Below are 17114 nucleotides of genomic sequence, written 5' to 3' on the forward strand. Positions count from 1 at the left end.
GATTCTTCAACTTGAATCATTCTACAAGTTACCTTTTCCTGAGTGAGACGGTTCTTGTTGAGGACAAAGACACCCTTGTCTACAGCTACCAGGCCAACCCTGGCACCTGGATCTCCAGTGATCTTGAGAGCAAACCTCTCGCCAGGCTCATAAGCTCCCTTCTTTTCCTTTGCCTCCACTTCCAGCTATGTCAGGGAAGAGAAAGACACTGGTTTGAAATACTGAAGACTCCAGTCTCAACGGATAAACCAGGTGGAGGAATGATCATAGTCTTCCTCGGTTCCTTATAATGTATTATTGACTGGGTTTATAATTTGGGAGAACCAGTTTGGACCAGACTGAGGAAACGACTGAAGCTGAAGTGAATAAAGAGAATAAAGTGGGTGGCCTACCTTTCCCATACATGTGTGCTTCACGTCGACCCAGACCGAGTCAGCCACAACCTCATTGGCTCCGACATGGTAATACGCCACCACACGGAAAGAAGGAAGCATGGCTTTGGTGACTGGGACAGACAGGGACACCACAGTCTGTCCTTGCCTTTTAAATCTCTGTGCTTGGACAATCTGTCCTTTACTGAGAATCTGTGAGAAAAAGAAGCACAAACTGAATGCATGGATTTTAGAGTTGTCCATGACTGGGAAAGCTGTACAGTACATGGAATGATGTTAAAATTCATACCTGCAAAATGGAGATACAAGCTCATGATGGTAGACTGAGAATTTACTTAAAATTGATACATCATATTATTTTCATTTAACCTCTTGAGACCCTGCATCCTCAAATGGGGACATTACATTTCTGCTTCTCTGCACCATAATGCTTTATTTTTTTAAACTTTGACCTTTTGGACTTTGGCTAAAAGCTAAAGCTAGCCATTTACTATCAGAAGGAAAATAGCTTAATTTACATCAGAAGGAAAATCACCAGCAAGTGAATGGCAGCAAGGCTATTTTTGCTAACCAGCTACAATCTCTTCAGCTTGCTAGCAGCACATCATGCTGAGAGGACTCAATGAGAGGACAGCAGCACTACTCAGTAAGACTACTAGGAATACACTATCAAAAAGATATGACCCTTAAGGAACGTTTGGAGGTTCTTCAACTTGAAACTGTGGAGGAACCTCTTAAGGTGCTTTGAGGAACTTTCAAGACATTTAAGAAATCTTTTTTAGAAAGAAAATATTCCTTGAAAGTTCCTCCACACTTTCAAACTGAAGAACCCCCAAAGGTTCTTCAAGGACCCTGTACTTTTAACAGTGTAGTATTAGTGTTTTAGGGTTTTGTGAGCTGTCACCAGTGCATAACCCAGACAATCAGAGCAGAGCTTCACGCTTTTGGACTACAAGACCTCTGTGAAAGGAAACTGTTTCATTCTGGGCTAAAATAACAGGGTGGTAAATAGGCTTGTTAAATACTGAGCTCTCAATAAATTATTTTTAAGCTCTTTTCATTTTATTAAGTGGTGTGTGTGTGTGTGTGTGTGTGCTGGAAGAGTACCAACCAAGTAAGTGAAGTCTTGATTCTGGACACCAGGGCTCTTGCCGAAGTTCAGATTGACCTTCAGAATGTTGCCAACTGTCAGTTCAGCAGCATCAGCACCAATGTGAAGGTAGTTGTTGGAGCCTCCTTTAGTAGCATAAGCCTCAGCAGTCATTTGCTTTGTGTCCTGTCGCTCGGCTGTTAATCCTGGGTCGTTAGTTTTTACCTGTGAGACAAACAAAGACATCAAAGTGTTGCTCCAAGTGATAACGATGGCTTTACGAAGGGCATCCACTGTCAGAAACGGATGTCCCTGCTTGCCATCCATCCCTAAATGTTCTCAGTCGGATTTAGCTCAGGGGATCAGCAGGATGCTCCAAAAGAGGGGCGTTATTCTCCCCTTATTCTCTCCTTATTTACAATGTAGGTGTTTCTAATAAAGTGGCCATTTACTGAATTTACAATTTAGGTGTTTCTAATAAATTGGCCATTTAGTGAATTTACAATTTAGGTGTTTCTAATAAAGTGACCAGTGAGTGAATTTACAATTAAGGTGTTTCTAATAAAGTGGCCAGTCAGTGAAATTACAATTTAGGTGTTTCTAATAAAGTGTCCATAAGGTTCTGATCAGGAGTGTATATGGATGTCGTATACTACTGGTACACCAGATGAAGCCAACATCACCAGATGAAGCCAACAAGAAGCTTGGTTTAGATTTGCTCAGACATTTTGTTCTCCACGTTCTAGATATCCATCCTCGACCTTCAGAGATTCAGAGAACTTACACTGAGAACCTTTCTGAGAACATTTGGAGCTTCTGAAAGACTCACAGTGATCTGCAGACTCTTGGCTCCTCCCGGGGTGTTGACTGTGAGCTTTTCCATGCCGTTGGACCTGGTTCTACCAGCCACCTGTCCAGGAGTGACCACCACATCTACGTTTTCAGCAGGTGTCTGATCTGGATTCGTCACGTAAACCTTTCCAAAAAGTCAAACAGTGGCCAGTGAGAGGGAGTACAATTAGGTGTTTCTAATAAAGTGGCCAGTGAGTGAATTTACAGTTGAGGTGTTTCTAATAAAGTGGCCAGTGAGAGGGAGTACAATTAGGTGTTTTTAATAAAGTGGCCAGACAGTGGAAGTACAAGTTAGGTGTTTCTGATAAAGTGGCCAGTGAGTGGAAGCACAAGGCAGGAGTTTCTGATAAAGTGGCCAGTGAGTGGAAATACAATTTAGGTGTTTCTGAGTGGCCAGTGAGTAGAAGAACAAGGTGGGTGTTTCTAATGAAGTGGCCAATATGTGAATATACAATTTAGGTGTTTCTGATAAAGTGGCCAGTGAGTGTTGTGTTCTATACCATGACATCAAAAGGCATTCCAGGTTTGAAGAATTTCGGTGTTCTTTTGAAGTGGATGGTGTAAGGTGAGGTCACAATTTGAATGCCCCTCCTCTGAGCTTCCACCATTTCACTACCTGAAACACACACACACACACACACACACACACACACACACTTAGCCTAAGGAAACTCTGCTTACAGTGCTAAGATCAGTGAAATGAGAGGTGAGCCGCTCTGTGCTCTATTTGACTCTTACCGGTCTCCGTTAGAACGCTGACCGATATGTACAGAGAGCTTTTAACCAGCTGCTGAATGTTTGGGAAGGTTTTCAGGATCATGTCTCTGGTCAGCTCTGCTTTTCCCTCCCCCTCAGTGATCTGCAATCAAAATAAACCAACAACCAAACACAGTTTACTTCGTCTCTCATGAGTGTAACCAGGGCTGGCCTGTTTATTTACCCTGCTTACTACACTGCTATTCACCTCTCTGAAAACCCGGGAGCCCAAATAACAGTGAATCTGATCAGGGAAAGCTTTTCCATTGGGTTATATATGGACAGTATACAAGCAACCATAGCTCTAGCGTCTCTGCTGGCTGGTTGCAGTTTGATGTGTAGGCTCCACCCACCCCCATATGTTTGAATAACCAAACAGCCCCGCCCATTTTCCTATCTCCAGTGTCCGCAAACTCCAGCAGTTCAGTTAGTTTTTTTTTCCTGTGCTGATACTGACCCATTTAAATTTTCCCAGAAGACCCTCTAGGAACTTCTGGAGGTTCTTTGATCTGAAACTGTGGAGGAACCTCTTAAGGTGCTTCAAGAAAAAATATATTTTTTAAGGATTTTATACTTTTAACAATGTTTTTATTACAGTATTAAAACTATGGTATAATATGTGTGTTTATGAGGTTTTTATTATGTGGGTAATATAAAACCAGCCAATCGGAGCAGAGCTTCACGTTTTTGAACGACATCTGAGCATCTTTGAGCCCAATGAAAGTCACACTCACTATTTATACGTCGAACTACATCTTCAAATACTCAATACATGCATCCCTTAGCACATTTACGTGTGTGTGTGTGTGTGTGTGTGTGCTGGTAGAGTACCAACCAAGTAAGTGAAGTCTTGGTTCAGACTGGCTTTCTGAGCGTTACCATCTGTCTACTCTGCAGCGTCAGCACTAGTGTGAAGGTGATCGTTGGAGCCTCGCTTGCTGTGGCGTGAGACTGCGGTTGCTGAGAGATCATTACGGCGGTTGTTGTTGTTTTCTTGCTACATTTCCTTTTCGCCGTTCTTGGCGTGGACAGTTTCTGGCATATAACCAAGAACTGCAAAACTGCTTATTTGTAATAAAAGCAAAAGTGCTCATCGGCTCTGCAGCTCCAGAAACCAGGTGTTTTATCTTTGTTGGTGTTGCAACGCGGCGTATTCCTCTTTTGGTTTGCAACATAACTGACCTGTGTTACTGGGTTACGCAATTTCAGTTGAGAACCGGTGATGATATGGACTTTCTCTGCCCTGTGAATAACCCTAGACTAGACTTGCTATACTGGGGCACACACAGAATTTACAGGACCTGCGGGGCTCACATGGGTGGGTTTCAGGAGGGCTCTTGTGTACTTGTTGTTACTGGGAGCCAGTCTGGCCTACAGCCGTGCACCATCTACCATGGCCCACCATGGGGCCCATGTTTAACCACCGCACTGACCCTGGTTAGACTCTGGTGGGCATGGAAGCCATGTCACAAGCCATGGACAACTTTCTGCGACCCCTACAGGCCCCCACGTGGACATGCTATCTGGGTGCTTGCCTAATAGTGTTACTCCTTCTAACAAGACAAGACAAGGGGCAGTGAACACATACACACACATATACACACACTAGTGAACTAAAAACACACACAGTGACCATGAGCATACGTGCCTTGCCCAAGGGCCCAACCCACAACCCAGCCACCAATAGCCTGTTGCTGTAACCGCTGAGCCCATAATTTTTGAATATTAATTACATGCTAATATTAATGTCAGTAATGATATTACTAGTTTGTATTGTTGTTATTATTATTATTATTATTATATAATTAACTATATAATAACTATAACATTATTACTGTCACACATGCATGACATATTTCCTTTGCAGCAAAAACTACATGTGAAACTGTGATTTTGTCTTTGCTAGACATCAGCTATATGACCCAGGCTTTTAAAATGAGTAGTTTAATGTTAATACTGGCGATCTCTCAATGCTCATTTTATCAGCTTGCATTATCAATACCTCTTTTATGAGCTAATAAATTATTATTATGTTTGGTATTATTTAAGGTAATACACTTTTCAGTGGCTTTAACTAAACACACACACCTCTGAGCTATCATTAGCCTGCATATAGCATTAGCTGCTCAAGCTTTTGGAAGGACGTTGGGGCATTATGGGAAATATAGAAGCTGTAGTGAATGCCCGTGGCATCCTCCGACCTGTAATCCAGGATAAGGTTGACTTGTATTTTAGTGGGGCACAGGGGAGCTGTACAAAGTACCTGAATCCAGTTTCTGGTAAAGGATTTTGAAATCACTGGTAGTGAATCGAAGTTTTGATGTAACTGATTGGTCATGTAGTATCAGACCTTCCAGTGCTTACAAGATCCATGACCAGAAACTGGATTCAAGGTCCAGACCTCTGTTCTACAACCTCACTCAAAGAACTCTGAAGAACACTTGAAGCACCTGGATTTTTAAGAGTGAGCTGGATTTTTTTTTAACTGCAGTCGTAGTGGAATATCTCTATGTAAAATGCTGTGTAGTCCTGGACTAGGCCTAACCCCAGTCTGGGAAACAGGCCTTAATTGTAGTTTCTGTGCAAAAAACTTTCAACTGTAATATTTGATGAATATATGATATATTTATATTTTAGTCAATATATATATATAATCATTATTTATTTATAACATAAAATTTGCATCATACATCAAGATCTAGACCTCTGTTCTACAACCTCACTCAAAGAACTCTGAAGAACACTTGAAGCACCTGGATTTTTAAGAGTGAACTGGATTTTTTTTTTACTTCAGTCATTAACATTCTTACTTTATGGGAATTGTCGTAGTGGAATATCTCTATGTAAAATGTTGTGTAGTCCTGGACTAGGCCTAAACAAAGGATTGCAACTGTAATATTTGCTAAATATATGCATTCATATATATATATATATATATATATATATATATATATATATATATATATATATATATATATATATATATGTGTACAGCTACATTACACATACATAATAATTATTGATTTATAACATAATATATGCATTGTAACTGTAACATTTGCTAAATATATACATTTATATTTTAGTTTATATATAAATTATTTATTTATAACATAATATATGCCTCATACATCAGACCTCTGTTAATTTATGGGAAAATGAGTAAATAGCTTGATATTTTTAAACACAAACAAGTTTTAAAAGCTTGTAAAATGCTGTTTGGACCAGCACTAAACATGGCCCCAGTTAAAAAAGAGGAAATATCACATTTCTTCTTGAAAGAACGTCTGAAATATTGTATTTAAAAACAATCAAATGTAATTTCAGTAAATCTCAAATCTCAATCTTACCGAGATTCTTCTTAAAGATGCTGCCAGACTGGTCTTGCTGTCACCTTGCATCACACCGAAGACCACAAATGCACTTCCGTCCACTTTGTTCCCAAATAGATACCTTCACACAGTTAACAGCAGTTCCATGTGTGATCTTCTGGTCATCACTGTTAAAATGATTCTGAAAGGGTACTGGAGGAACTTTTGGAGGTTCTTTACATTTGAAACTGTGGAGGATCCTAAAGTTAAAGTGCTTTTAGAAACATCTGAGGAACCTTTTTCTTCTCAAAACCTTTTTTTTGAAGGTTCCTCAAAGCACAAATTAAAGAACCTCCAAACATTCCTCAAGGACCAGTGTGGACAGTCACAAATCTATTCCGTAGTTCTACAGTGAAGTGTCTGAAGGTGCTTACTTGGCAGTTATGTCCACTTGAAGCTTATCATCGTCCACATAGAAGAAAGACTTGGATGGTCTTAAGGTGACCTCAAAGGTTGGCAACACTGGAAATGCAGGCATTGGTCAGGACATGTGTGTGGAAATGCAACAGGTACGTTATTATTCTCTGAAGAGCCTCACCATATTCCTTCACTTCAAATTCAGCAGTGAAGTTCTTCTGGGGCGTGTTCTTGTACCGTGTTGCTACAGACCAAATCCCAGGGCTTGAGAGAACAGCAGGTAACACATCAATTCAGGGCATCCTCAGGAATGTCCCAGACACATACACTATACGTCCAAATGTTTGTGGACACCCCTTCTAATGCATGCATTCAGCTAGAGGGGTATTATACTCCTAGCATCGAGCTGCATCATGCTGACTTTACTAACGCTCTTGTGGCTGAATGCAATCAAATCTATCAAAATCAGATTTTAGAGCCCAGTTACTCCAACAAAAGCAGGATCAGCTCCTACTTCCTACTTTCTAATATCCTTGATTTCAGAAGAAACAATGAATGAGCAGGTGTCCCAATATTTGTGTCCATTTAGTGTATTTCAAAAGGAATGGCCATGCTCTGGTATTATAACAGAAAGCATTACATGGACTAACCTGGCAACTTCAGGGATGTCGTACTTCCCAGTCAGAATGCCTTGTTGAGGGAAGATTGTGTCTCTATGAATTGTGATTCCTTGGGGATTCTTAAAAAATAGAGAGGGAATTATTACAGTTCATGAAACATGACGCCAGCAATTTTATTTTATATATTTTTTTATATTTATATATTTTATATTTCTAATTTTATATTTATATATTTTATATATATCAGCTGAAGACTGAACATAACCATTAGCAACTGTAATATCTGATAAAAAAACATATATATTTTAATATATATATGTGTGTAATTAACACATATATAATCTATAACATAACATATGCATCAGACATCATATATAGATATACATTTAAAGGTAAAGAGATCTAAATGTATATATTAAACAAAATATTTAAGTAAATATAATGTATAGTACATATATGTAAGATATGTATGATAAATACTGTCAACCCCATATCTCCATTTTCACTGTTTTTCACTTTTCTCTATAAAGTGAATCTGGCAGTTGTTCTTTATATTGTGTCAGAACATCATGATAAATGGACCAAAAGAAATGCTCCAAAATGACTTAAAATAAAATCTTTTTATCAGTTTTTTTCCTCCTCCTGTAAAGCTGCAGTTTTTTGAGATTTTGAGTTTTTTGCGTGACAGTTGATCATATATTGTTAAGTATATATAGTGTGATACATTCAATATATTTTTGTATATGTTGTTATACAGCTATTCAGTAAATTTCAGACAAATGCTCCAATAAAAACATCTTCACAGATCAGTAAATAATAATACGCTGAATTATGAAAATAATAATAATTTATATATATATATATATATATATATATATATATATATATATATATATATATATATAATTGCTTCAGAACTTACTATGACTTCAATGGCGATTCCACTTTGATCCAGGGGCTGCAGATCAGGCGTCACTGAGAATACTCTGTACTGAACTAGAGGAGAATGAAATAGGTCAAGATTCAGGCACGCATACACGCCACGACTGGGATTAATATTTTTAACAAGAAAAAACAAATTTGATCTGGATATATTTGATGATAACATATTTGGATGCAAATTGTTTTGCCTTGTTTCAGATAATTAGTAACTACATATTGATGAAAGAAGGAAGGCGAATTCAATTCTAATAGATTTATAATTCAGGTTAAAATCTCAGTGCAGATCATTTCACAACCAATTTCATGTAAATAGTTCAATACAGTGCATTATTTATTGTTTAATAATTTTTTTTTTACAGAATTCTTCAAATATTATCAATAAAACATCAGAAAATACTTTTTGGCGAAAATATATGGTGATATTCACAGGCCCAGAAGACCTGTTTTTGAATCATTATTTTACAGTCTTTATAAAATATTATATATATTATATACAGCATATTAGCAGTGCCTTTTAGACTTCAGGAAGTTCAGAAAGTCGTACCTGTGCTTTGGGGTGTGTAGATGCTCTTGTCTGTCTGGATGAATATGTAGCCTGACTGGAAAGAGACCAGAACCACCTTTTCCAGCACACTAGTGGGAAAATGGGCCTCCAGATATACATACTGCTTCTCCAAGGGGTCCTCACTGAAGATATCCTTGTTTTCTGGGATCTGAATGAACGAAAGGCAGTTGAGCTTATAGCTCATATTCTAACAGTGGCAGAAAGGTCTTAAGATTTCCTGAAAACTTAATGTGGTGAAAAACAAAGTGCTATACCCCAAACTTAGCTGATCAATTATCATTGTAGCAGCTCTACAGTTTGGTATAATGTAATATGCTGCTCAAAATGTTAATATGATTTAATGTGCAGCTCTACAATTTGCAATGACATGCAGTTCTACCGTTTGTGATAATGTAATAAACTGCTCTACATTTAATCTAATATAATACAATATTCACATCTACAGTTTAAAAAATATTATGCTGTGCCACAAATTCATTTGATAAGCATTTCTACAATTTGCTGTAATCTGCAGCTCTACAATTTGCTATATTGTAATATGCAGCTCTACAATTTGCTTTAATGTACTCTGCAGCTCTAAAGTTTGCTATAATATGCAGCTATACAATTTGCTATAATCTGCAGCTATACAATTTGCTATAATGTAATATGCAGCTCTAAGGTTTGCTACAATGTAATACGCAGCTCTACAATTAGTTTTGTAATGTGAAACTCTACAATTTGCTATAATGTAATATGCAGCTCTACAATTTGCTATAATATGCAGCTCTGCAATGTGCTATAATATACAGCTATACAATTTGCTATAATGTAATATGCATCTCCATAATTTGCTATAACGTAATATGCAGCTCTACAATTTGCTATAATATGTGGCTGTAATGTAATATACAGCTCTACAATTTGCTATAACCTGCAGCTCTAAAATATGCTATAATGTAATATGCAGCTCTACAATTTACTATAATGTAATATGCAGCTCTACAATTTGCTATAATCTGCGGCTTTAATATTTGCTATAATGTAATATGCAGCTCTACAATTTGCTATAATCTGCAGCTCTAAAATATGCCATAATGTAATTTGCAGCTCTACAATTTACTATAATGTAATATGCAGCTCTACAATTTGCTATAATATAATTTGCAGCTCTACAATTTGCTATAATCGGCAGCTCTAAAATGTGCTGTAATGTAATATGCAGCTCTACAATTTGCTATAATGTGCAGCTCTACAATTTGCTGTAATATACAGCTCTACAGTATGCTGTAATCTGCAGCTCTACAATTTGCGATAATATGGAGCTCTACAATTTGCAGTAATATGCAGCACTATAATTTGCTATAATGTAATATACAGCTCTGCAATTTGCTATAATCTGCAGCTCTAAAATATGCTATAATGTAATATGCAGCTCTACAATTTGCTATAATATAATATGCAGCTCTACAATTGGCTATAATCTGCAGCTCTACAAATTGGCTATAATCTGCAGCTCTACAATTTGCTATAATGTAATATGCAGCTCTACAATTTGCTATAATGTAATATGCAGCTCTACAATTTGCTATAATGTGCAGCTCTACAATTTGCTGTAATGTAATATGCAGCTCTACAATTTGCAATAATGTACAGCTGTACAATTTGCTATAATGTATTATGCAGCTCTACAATTTGCTATAATTTAAAATGTAGCTCTACAATTTGCTATAATATGCAGCTCTGCAATGTGCTATAATATACAGCTATACAATTTGCTATAATGTAATATGCAGCTCCATAATTTGCTATAATCTGCGGCTTTAATGTTTGCTATAATGTAATATGCAGCTCTACAATTTGCTATAATCTGCAGCTCTAAAATATGCTATAATGTAATATGCAGCTATACAATTTCCTATAATGTAATATGCAGCTCCACAATTTGCTATAATATAATTTGCAGCTCTACAATTTGCAATAATCTGCGGCTCTAAAGTTTGCTATAATGTAATATGCAGCTCTATAATTTGCTATAATGTAATATACAGCTCTACAATTTGCTATAATCTGCAGCTCTAAAATATGCTATAATGTAATAAGCAGCTCTACAATTTGCTATAATGTAAAATGCAGCTCTACAATTTGCTATAATCTGCAGCTCTACAAATTGGCTATAATCTGCAGCTCTACAATTTGCTATAATGTAATATGCAGCTCTACAATTTGCTATAATGTAAAATGCAGCTCTACAATTTGCTATAATATAATTTGCAGCTCTACAATTTGCTATAATCTGCAGCTCTACAATTTGCTATAATCTGCAGCTCTAAAATGTGCTATAATGTAATATGCAGCTCTACAATTTGCTATAATGTAATATGCAGCTCTATAATTTGCTATAATGTAATATACAGCTCTACAATTTGCTATAATCTGCAGCTCTAAAATATGCTATAATGTAAAATGCAGCTCTACAATTTCCTATAATGTAATATGCAGCTCTACAATTTGCTATAATATAATTTGCAGCTCTACAATTTGCTATAATCTGCGGCTCTAAAGTTTGCTATAATGTAATATGCAGCTCTACAATTTGCTATAATCTGCAGCTCTAAAATATGCTATAATGTAATAAGCAGCTCTACAATTTGCTATAATGTAAAATGCAGCTCTACAATTTGCTATAATATAATTTGCAGCTCTACAATTTGCTATAATCTGTAGCTCTACAATTTGCTATAATCTGCAGCTCTAAAATGTGCTGTAATGTAATCTGCAGCTCTACAATTTGCTATAATGTAATATGCAGCTCTACAATTTGCTATAATGTAATATGCAGCTCTATAATTTGCTATAATGTAATATACAGCTCTACAATTTGCTATAATCTGCAGCTCTAAAATATGCTATAATGTAATAAGCAGCTCTACAATTTGCTATAATGTAAAATGCAGCTCTAAAATTTGCTATAATATAATTTGCAGCTCTACAATTTGCTATAATCTGCAGCTCTACAAATTGGCTATAATCTGCAGCTCTACAATTTGCTATAATGTAAAATGTAGCTCTACAATTTGCTATAATGTAATATACAGCTCTACAATTTGCTATAATCTGCAGCTCTAAAATGTGCTGTAATGTAATCTGCAGCTCTACAATTTGCTATAATGTAATATGCAGCTCTACAATTTGCTATAATGTAATATGCAGCTCTATAATTTGCTATAATGTAATATACAGCTCTACAATTTGCTATAATCTGCAGCTCTAAAATATGCTATAATGTAATATGCAGCTCTACAATTTCCTATAATGTAATATGCAGCTCTACAATTTGCTATAATCTGCAGCTCTAAAATATGCTATAATGTAATAAGCAGCTCTACAATTTGCTATAATGTAAAATGCAGCTCTACAATTTGCTATAATATAATTTGCAGCTCTACAATTTGCTATAATCTCCAGCTCTACAATTTGCTATAATCTGCAGCTCTAAAATGTGCTGTAATGTAATCTGCAGCTCTACAATTTGCTATAATGTATAATGCAGCTCTACAATTTGCTATAATGTAATATGCAGCTCTACAATTTGCTATAATGTAAAATGTAGCTCTACAATTTGCCATAATGTAATATACAGCTCTACAATTTGCTATAATCTGCAGCTCTAAAATGTGCTGTAATGTAATCTGTAGCTCTACAATTTGCTATAATGTAATATGCAGCTCTACAATTTGCTATAATGTAATATGCAGCTCTATAATTTGCTATAATGTAATATACAGCTCTACAATTTCCTATAATCTGCAGCTCTAAAATGTGCTAGAATGTAATATGCAGCTCTACAATTTGCTATAATGTAATTTGCAGCTCTACAATTTACTATAATGTAATATGCAGCTCTATAATTTGCTATAATGTAATATGCTGCTCTACCATTTCCTATAATCTGCGGCTCTAAAATGTGCTATAATGTAATATGCAGCTCTACAATTTGCTATAATGTAATTTGCAGCTCTACAATTTACTATAATGTAATCTGCAGCTCTGCAATTTGCTGTAATGTAATATGTTATAATATATATAATGTAATATGCAGCTCTACAATTTGCAATAATATGTAGCTCTACAATTTGTCGTAATGTAATATGCAGCTCTACAATTTGCTATAATGTAATATGCAGCTCTACAATTTGTTGTAATGTAATATGTTATAATATATATAATGTAATCTGCAGCTCTACAATTTGTCGTAATGTAATATGCAGCTCTGCAATTTGCTGTAATGTAATATGTTATAATATATATAATGTAATATGCAGCTCTACAATTTGCAATAATATGTAGCTCTACAATTTGTCGTAATGTAATATGCAGCTCTACAATTTGCTATAATGTAATATGCAGCTCTACAATTTGTTGTAATGTAATATGTTATAATATATATAATGTAATCTGCAGCTCTACAATTTGTCGTAATGTAATATGCAGCTCTGCAATTTGCTGTAATGTAATATGTTATAATATATATAATGTAATCTGCAGCTCTACAATTTGTCGTAATGTAATCTGCAGCTCTACAATTTGTCGTAATGTAATATGCAGCTCTACAATTTGCTATAATGTAATATGCAGCTCTACAATTTGCTGTAATGTAATATGCAGCTCTACAATTTAATATGATAAGTTCTCTACATGTGTCTACTGTCTGGCAGCACTGACCTTAATGTCTACAAGACTCTGGTAGCTATTTTCAGCATTGAGGGACACCGATTTAGACGTCAGCTCAACGTTTTTCTGCGGATGGTTCTTTACGACAACCCTCACTTGAAGTGCTCCTCCGTTGTAATCCTGGGCCTCCACAAACACATTCTCAACACTGCCCACCCTCAGCATGTTGGGGGCGGACATCACGTTGCTAGAAAGGCAAACAGAGAAGATTGAAGGTTATTACATCAGTGTTTTCAGTAAAGTATCTTACCAATCAGCCATAACATTAAAACCACAGACAGGTGAAGTGAAGAACATTAATGATCTGGTTCCAGCGGGTGCTGTTGAGGAGCAGCAAGTGAACAGTCGGTTCTCGAAGGTGAAAAATGAGCAAGCGTAAGAACCTGAGACCCTTTAACAAGAACCAAACTGTGATGTTCTAGATGGTCAAGAACATCTCCAAAACATTAGACAGATCTTGTAAGGGGTTCCTGGCCGGTACGCAGTGGTCATACAGTACATACCAAAAGTGCTTCAAGGAAGAACAACCAGTGAACCGGTGACAGGGTCAGGGGTACCCATAGAGGTCCCATCTCACAACTTCCAGGACATCTGAAGGGACCTCCACTAACAACTGTACGAGCCTCAGGTGCCATGTCCCTGTTAACCGATTGTCTTTAGCCGGTACTGACCACTTCATACCGTTGGGAACACCTCACAACACCTGATGGCTGATCCAGTCATTGCCTAGAACTTCCCAGTTGGGTTCTTCTCAAAGTGGCTCAGGTTCTTAAGCTTGACCACCTTCAAGAACTGACCGTTCACCTGCTGCCTGATAGGTACATCCACCCCTCGACAGATGGAGCCACTGGAACCAGATCATCATCAGTGGTACTAATGTTATGGCAGGTCACTGTACATGAGAAGACAGAGGCCACTACTACTTTTACTTCTGCCAGTCTAGAGAGTGTAATATGTGTGTGTGGGTGGGTGTGTATGTGTATGTGTGTGTGTGTGTGTGTGTGTGTGTGTGTATGGGGGGTGGGGGGGTATACTCACAGTGGCTCACATAGTGTGAGCAGTGGTGAGGCCAGAAGAGCAGCAGTGATCCAGAGCAGGTCCACCTGCATCCTGCATCCAGTGTCTGAATAAGTGTTTGCCGCTGAGCAGAACCATAGCTTTTATAGCCACCACTCTCATACACACACCCCTCTGCTCTGAGGGTCCACCTACAGGACAGCCTCCCCCTCTTCCCATCAGCTTGGTTATGTAAAACAGAAGGGGGGGAAGGAAGGGGGGCAAAGTCTCAGTGAAATTTCACCATCACAGAATGAGCAACCTCCAGAGATAAGCAGTCTCCTGAAGTGCAGTCCACACACCAGTCACAGAGTTGCACCAAAACACCCAGTTCTCCACACCCCCACCAACCCACCCCCACCCTCCTCCCTCCATAACAGACACTTCTCACCGATCCACCTGTCCAATACTGTAGGTGTATCCCCCAAACCCCCCCAAAACAGCTCTGACCCATCAAGCCATAGACTCCACAAGACCTCTGAAGAACCATTGCATACCTCACAAGACCTAGCCACCACAGCCTGGCTTTTGTCAAAGTGGCTCAGATTCGGGCCTGTAGTGACCCTTGACTTGCTGCCAGTGGTTCCCACAGTGGTTCCCAACCCTGGTCCTGGACCTTCCTAAGCAGGAAACCCCCAAAATAGGCAGAGACCAGAGCTGCCAGGTGCCATCGGAACCAGATTGTCAGCAGTGTTTTTTAATGTTATGGCGATTCACTGTCTACCCTTGACCTAAACATGTAGGCCCATACACTCTCTATTGACATAAGTATTGGGACGCCTGCTCGTTCATTGTTTCTTCTGAAATAAAGGGTATTAAAGCTAGTAACTGTCTCTACTGTCCAGGGAAGATGGCTTGCTACCTGATTTTGAAGGAGCATTGCTGTGAGGATTTGATTGCATTCAGCAATCCAACTCATCCAAAGGTTTTGTGTGGAGCACTATCGTCATTTCAGAGAACACAGTTCTTCCACTGCTTCTCAATGCTGAGGGTGGGCTTTACACCCCTCTGGCCTATGAATACGTTCATGGAGAGTCCTATTCTTTTGGCAATCCTGCATTACAGGGACCAGCAAATAGCTGAATGCATTTGTTAGAAGGGGTGTCCACACACATTTGGACATAGTAGTGTATAATCTCTAGATCCTCATGGGTTCGGGACAGTGACCCCAGTAAGCTTAATGTCCAGGTTGGGGTAAAGTCATGCTCTTCTGCATGAAGGCACGTCAGGGGTTAACCGTTTCCCGTAAATGAAGTGACTTACAGGCCACTGCTGTGTAAATTGAACCTCTGGTCATTGGGAAAGCCCCAATAGAAAGTCCACTATTGATTAGGAATGGGTCAGTGAGGGTCATTAAGGTCCACTACAGCTTCACGTAATCGCTCATACACGACTTCACTGATATGCTTCACTGATATGTTATACTACACCGCTAAGGTGGTTGTCAGAGGTTGCTTAGTGGTTGCTAAGCTGTTGCTAAGGTGTCCCAGGTGGTTGCTGTTTGGGTGTTACTAGTGTATCTATGTTACTGGGATATAAGTAGGGTGCACATGCTTAAATCGTAAACAATTCCATTTGGATGCTATGGTGTTGCTAAGTGGCTGCCAGATGGTTGCTAGGCTGATGCTATGTGGTCAGTAGGGTTAAAGCTATTTTTTACCAGGTGGTTGCTAGGGTGGTGCCACATCGTTACTGTGTTGTACTGCATGGCTGCTATGGTGTTGCTTAGTGGTTGCTAGCTGTTGTTATGGCATCACAGGTGGTTACAGCGGTACCTCATGTGGTTGGTTGGGTGTTACTAGTGTATCTATATCATTGGGTTATAAGTAGTATGCCTTTTGACAGCATTCATTCCATGGGAATACAATCATTAAACCATTTTATTTGGTTGCTATGGTGTTACTAAGTGGATTGCTTTGTGGTCAGTAGGGTTAAAGCTGTTTTTTTTTACCAGGAGGCTCCTATGGTGGTGCCATATGGTTGCTGTGTTGTGCAGCATGGTTGTTATGGTGTCGCAAGGTGTTGCTCAGTCATAGCTAGGCAGTTGCTATGGTGTCCCATGTGGTTGCTTGGTTAAGTGCTATTTAAAAATAAAAGTTATTTTCTATGGTCTTGATGAATGTGGTTTCCATGGGTTGCTACATGTTGCTGTGCTATTGCTATGTGGTTGCTGCGGTACCCCATGTGGCTGTCAGTGTGTTGCAAAGTAGTTGTGAGGTGGTTGCTAAGCAGTTGCTGTGGCATCTCAGATGGTTGCTATGGTGGTACTGATTGAGTGGGTGTTACTAGCGTATTCATATCCGGGCTTTATGAGGACGTTTGCACCCCATGCAGGAAATCAGTCAGTTTCTAAGGTGTTGCTAAGTGGTTGTTATGGTGTTGCTAAGTGGTTGCTATGGA

General features: G+C 38.3%; 1 protein-coding gene across 1 annotated transcript in view; it reads right to left on the reverse strand.

Moving 5' to 3' along the window:
• LOC140535549 (uncharacterized) overlaps positions 1-14773 on the reverse strand; it is a 74309-nt gene extending 59536 nt beyond the window's left edge. The window contains exons 1-14 of the mRNA XM_072656948.1: positions 14697-14773; positions 13650-13845; positions 8925-9093; positions 8361-8434; positions 7469-7557; positions 7000-7082; positions 6836-6923; positions 6441-6543; positions 3073-3193; positions 2835-2950; positions 2312-2458; positions 1504-1707; positions 393-584; positions 33-185 (exon numbers count right to left, since the gene is read on the reverse strand). Of these exons, the coding sequence (XP_072513049.1) occupies positions 33-185; positions 393-584; positions 1504-1707; positions 2312-2458; positions 2835-2950; positions 3073-3193; positions 6441-6543; positions 6836-6923; positions 7000-7082; positions 7469-7557; positions 8361-8434; positions 8925-9093; positions 13650-13845; positions 14697-14767 (1806 nt within the window). The 5' untranslated portion in view covers positions 14768-14773. The remainder of the gene's footprint in view (positions 1-32; positions 186-392; positions 585-1503; positions 1708-2311; positions 2459-2834; positions 2951-3072; positions 3194-6440; positions 6544-6835; positions 6924-6999; positions 7083-7468; positions 7558-8360; positions 8435-8924; positions 9094-13649; positions 13846-14696) is intronic.
• Positions 14774-17114: the final 2341 nt, after the last annotated feature.

Source organism: Salminus brasiliensis, chromosome 15 (assembly GCF_030463535.1).
Source record: "Salminus brasiliensis chromosome 15, fSalBra1.hap2, whole genome shotgun sequence".
Classification (NCBI taxonomy): Eukaryota; Metazoa; Chordata; class Actinopteri; order Characiformes; family Bryconidae; genus Salminus; species Salminus brasiliensis.